Source organism: Penaeus japonicus, unplaced genomic scaffold (genome assembly GCF_977035675.1).
Source record: "Penaeus japonicus unplaced genomic scaffold, GWHDUDI00000001_assembly GWHDUDI00001984, whole genome shotgun sequence".
Taxonomy (NCBI): Eukaryota; Metazoa; Arthropoda; class Malacostraca; order Decapoda; family Penaeidae; genus Penaeus; species Penaeus japonicus.
Window position 1 is genome coordinate 20,001 of NW_028236386.1, and position 5,000 is coordinate 25,000.

The 5,000-nt window shown below is 33.9% G+C and overlaps 1 protein-coding gene across 6 annotated transcripts in view; it reads left to right on the top strand.

The window, feature by feature from the left end:
• Positions 1 to 4,181, top strand: part of LOC122265495 (uncharacterized) — a 13,765-nt gene extending 9,584 nt beyond the window's left edge. For 3 of the 6 annotated variants that reach the window (XM_086535679.1, XM_086535680.1, XM_086535681.1), the window contains exon 5: positions 1 to 1,013. This exon is cut by the window's left edge. In XM_086535679.1, the coding sequence (XP_086391805.1) occupies positions 1 to 16 (16 nt within the window). In that variant the 3' untranslated portion in view covers positions 17 to 1,013. Of the gene's footprint in view, positions 1,014 to 3,933 lie in introns of those variants that run through there. The other 3 variants (XM_086535677.1, XM_086535676.1, XM_086535678.1) reach the window with 3 other exon arrangements.
• Positions 4,182 to 5,000: the final 819 nt, after the last annotated feature.

The following is a 5,000-nucleotide window of genomic DNA, read 5'->3' on the forward strand; positions in this document are numbered from 1 at the left end:
GGCAGCTGCCGAGTAATGCCTTTCCAAAGGACACGAAGATGATGCATTATTATTTAAATTATCTATCCAAGTCTCATCTTTATTCATTATCTTTATATCAATAATTTTCATTATCTTTCCCCTTCCTATTCTCTTTATCATTCTCACTAATATTTTTTTCATTCTCATTCCTAAGAATATTGAGTAGCCTTGTCACTCCTTTTTCTTCTCATTCTCATCATAAGTGTTGTTCCCAATCTCTTTCCACTCTGTGAATTGTTTTTCTTGTTCTAGTTCTATTCATCCTTGTAACCACTTTCCAAATTATTCTTATATCTTTCAGGAAATAATATCATTAGTATTTTCATTCCTTGTCTTATAATCCATTCTATCCTTTTCCTTTTCATTCTCATTATTGGCCTCATTTCGTCTTATATTTCATATTTTGCTAATACTTATTCTCATTATAATAATCACTTTATTTTTTGTAGCTCTCAATGTGATCACTTTCTTTATTCATATCATTAATATCATTTTCACTTTCCCTTCATGATATTTTGGATTCTCATTTTAAATTACTCACTATCACTATCACTGTCATATTAATATTACTTTACATTGACTTTATATGCATCATTTTGATCATTATCATTTACTTACACCCTCATTCCAAGTATCATTAACATTGTCATTATCATGTTAATTCGTGTCCACATATATCTCCATTCCATTTGTCATTATATCCTTCTATTATAAGTAATCTATTAATTCTCTCATAATAATTTTATAATGATTCTTACCTCTCTAGCTATGTGATAATATTCATTGCCATTCATTGTTGTTATTTTTATGAATTATTATTATCAACATCATTGATATCTTCATTATTATTTTCATAACTAATATTATTATTAATATTATTATGATCATTATCTCACGGACATTCTCACTCACATTCACCTTCTCCTTGTCATTCTCACTCACATTCACCTTTCACTGCCATCCTCACTCACATTCACCTTCTCATTGTCATTCTCACTCACATTCACCTTCTGATTGTTATTCTCACTGACATTCACCTTCTCATTGTCATTTTCACTCGCATTCACCTTCGCATTGTCATCCTCACTTCCCTTCTCAAATTCATTACTCACAAACAAACGTCTAACAGAAGCATCTTCCTCCCTCAGATGAAACTCCCTTACACTTCTCATTGTCATTCCTACTCACATTCACCTTCTCATTGTCATTCTCACTGATTCACCTTCTCATTGTCATTCTCACTCGTATTCTCCTTCTTATGTCATTCTCACTCACATTCACCTTCTCATTTTCATTCTCACTCTCACTCACATTCACCATTTCATTGTCATTCTCACTCACTCACATTCTCATTGCCATTCTCACTCGCATTCAACTTCTCATTGTCATTCTCACTCACATTCATCTTTTCATTGTCCTTCTTACTCACATTCACCTTCTCATTATCATTTTAACTCACATTTACATTCTGATTGTCATTCTCACTCACATTCCCCTTCTTATTATAATTCTCACTCACATTCCCCTTCTCATTGTCATTCTCACTCACATTCACCTTCTCATTATCATTCTCACTCACATTCACCTGCTCACCGTCATTCTCACTCACATTCACCTTTTCATTGTCAATCTCACTCACATTCACATTCTCACTGTCATTATCACTCACATTCTCCTTATTTTCATTCTCACTCACATTCACCTCATTTTCATTCTCACTCACATTCACCTCACTATCATTCTCATTCACATTCACCTTTTAATTGTCATTCACACTCACTTTCACATTCTCATTTTCATTCTCACTCACCTTCACCTTCTCATTGTCTTTCTCACTCACATTCACTTTCTTATTGTCATTCTAACTCACATTCAACTTCTCATTACCATTCTCACTCACATTCACCTTGCCATTGTCATTCTCACTCACATTCACCTTTTCATTATCATTCTCATCCACATTCACCTTCTCATTGTCATTCCTACTCACATTCACCTTCACATTGTCATTCTCACTCACATTCACCTTCTCGTTATCATTCTCACTCACATTCACCTTTGCATTGTCATTTTCACTCACACTCACCTTCTCATGTCATTCTCACTCGCATTCACCTTCTCATTGTCATTCTCACTCACATTCACCTTCTCACTTTCATTCTCATTCATATTAACCTTCTCATTGTCATTCTCACTCACATTCACCTCATTGTCATTCTCACTCACATTCACCTTCTAATTGTCATTCTCACTCACATTCATCTTCTCATTGTCATTCTCACTCACATCTGCCTTCTCATTTTCATTTTCACTCACATTCACTTTCTCATTTTCATTCTCACTCACATTCATCTTCTCATTGTCATTCACACTGACATTCACCTTCTCATTTTCATTCTCACTCACATTCAACTTCTTATTTTCACTCACATTCACCTTCTAACTTTCATTCTCATTCACATTCACCTTCTCATTGTCATTCTCACTCCATTCACCTTCTCATTGTCATTCTCACTCATAATTACCTTATTTTCATTCTCAGTCATATTCATCTTCTCATTGTCATTCTCACTCACATTCACCTCATTGTCATGCTCACTCACATTCACCTTCTCACTGTCATTCTTATTCACATTCACTCTCACTGTCATTCTTATTCACATTCACCTTCTCACTGTCATTCTCACTCACATTCACCTTCTCATTGTCATTCTCACTCACATCCACCTTCTCATTTTTATTCTCACTCACATTCACCTTATCATTCTCATTATCACTCACATTCAGCTTCTCACTGTCGGTCTCACTCATATTCACTTTCTCATATTCATTCTCACTCACTTTCACCTTATTTTTGTTCTCACTCACATTCAGCTCACTGTCATTCTCACTCACATTCACCTTCTCATTGTCATTCTCACTCACATTCACTTTCTCATTTTCATTCTCACTCACATCCACCTTCTCATTGTTATTCTCACTCACATTCACCTTATCATTATTATTTTCACTCACATTCAACTTCTGACTGTCATTCTCACTCACTTTCACCTTATTTTCATTCTCACTCACATTCAGCTCACTGTCATTCTCACTCACATTCACCTTCTCATTGTCATTCTCATTCACATTCACTTTCTCACTGTCATTCTCACTCACATTCCCCTCATCATTGTCATTCTCACTCATTCACCTTCTCACTGTCACTCACACATATTCACCTTCTCACTGTCATTCTCACTCACATTCATCTCACTGTCATTCTCACTCATATTCACTTTTTAACTCTCATTCACACTCACTTTCACTTTTTCATTTTCATTCTCACTCATATTCACCTTATTGTCATTCTCACTTACATTCAGCTTCTCATTGTCATTCTCACTTATATTCACCTTCTCACTGTCATTCTCACTCACATTCATCTCACTGTCATTCTCACTCATATTCACTTTTTAACTCTCATTCACACTCACTTTCACTTTTTCATTTTCATTCTCACTCATATTCACCTTATTGTCATTCTCACTCACATTCAGCTTCTCATTGTCATTCTCACTTATATTCACCTTCTCACTGTCATTCTCACTCACATTCCCCTTATCATTGTCATTCTCACTCATTCACCTTCTCACTGTCACTCTCACACATATTCACCTTCTCACTGTCATTCTCACTCACATTCACCTCACTGTCATTCTCACTCATATTCACTTTTTAACTCTCATTCACACTCACTTTCACTTTTTCATTTTTATTCTCACTCATATTCACCTTATTGTCATTCTCACTTACATTCAGCTTCTCATTGTCATTCTCACTCACATTCACCTTCGCATTGTCATCCTCACTTCCCTTCTCACGCTCATTACTCACAAACAGACGTCTAACACAAGCATCTTCCTCCCTCAGGTTGGACTCCCTTACACTGTGCTTCCTGGAACGGCCATCATGCTGTTGTAGAGACGCTCCTCGAGAAGGGCGGAGAAGTGAACGCCAAGACTAATGGTGGTAAGGCGATTGGAAAGCGAGTGACTTCTTAAAGGCGCCAGAAGAATTTTTTTCTTTGTTTTTTTCTAATCTTTGTCTTTATGGAATTTTATAACAATTATTGTTATAATTTAATAAGGGAATCTTTTTCATCTTTTATCATTATTTTTATTGATATTTATTTCTTTATTTTATGAATTTTTCAATGAAATATTTTCATAGATTATTCTATAAAATACAAATGAATAGATTTTTCTATATTTCTTTATACTATAAATGTTATAATGATTAGTTACAACAATTATGATAATAATAAGTATGATAATCTTAATTATTATTGATATTATCATTATTATTTCATGATTATCTTAAAGAAATATGATCATCCTCATCATTAATCATAATCATCATCAATGGTGCTATTCATATTATCATTATTATTTCATTACTATTATTATTATTGTTACTCCCATTTCTACTAAATTATCAATTGTTATCATCCTTCTTCTCATTATTGTTATTTTGATGGTGATCCTGTTCTTGTTCTCCTACATGCTTTTGTTGGTGGTGTTGTTGCGAGGTCTTTGTCAGTGATGACAAAGACAATGATGATAATGGAGAAAGTAATGGCAACAAAAGCAACAACAATAGTGATGATAATGAAAAGTTTCATAATGTTGATGGTGGTAATGATAACAATATTAATGATAAAGTAATCATCACTGATAATGTTGATGATAACACTTTCATGATGATAATAGAACTAATGATAATGGTAATGACATATTTATGATAACAATGATAATAATAATGGTGATGATGAATAATGATAGTAATAAATTTAGAAATATAAAAGTTTAGTTAAGTCCCCCCGAACGGCGGGTCCGTTTTCTTTGACATACGTAATGTCTCCCATGTTCCACCAATATTTGATGTTTTTTATTTTACGCTTATTTACTACAAGAAAGACATGTTTTGTTTATGTTACA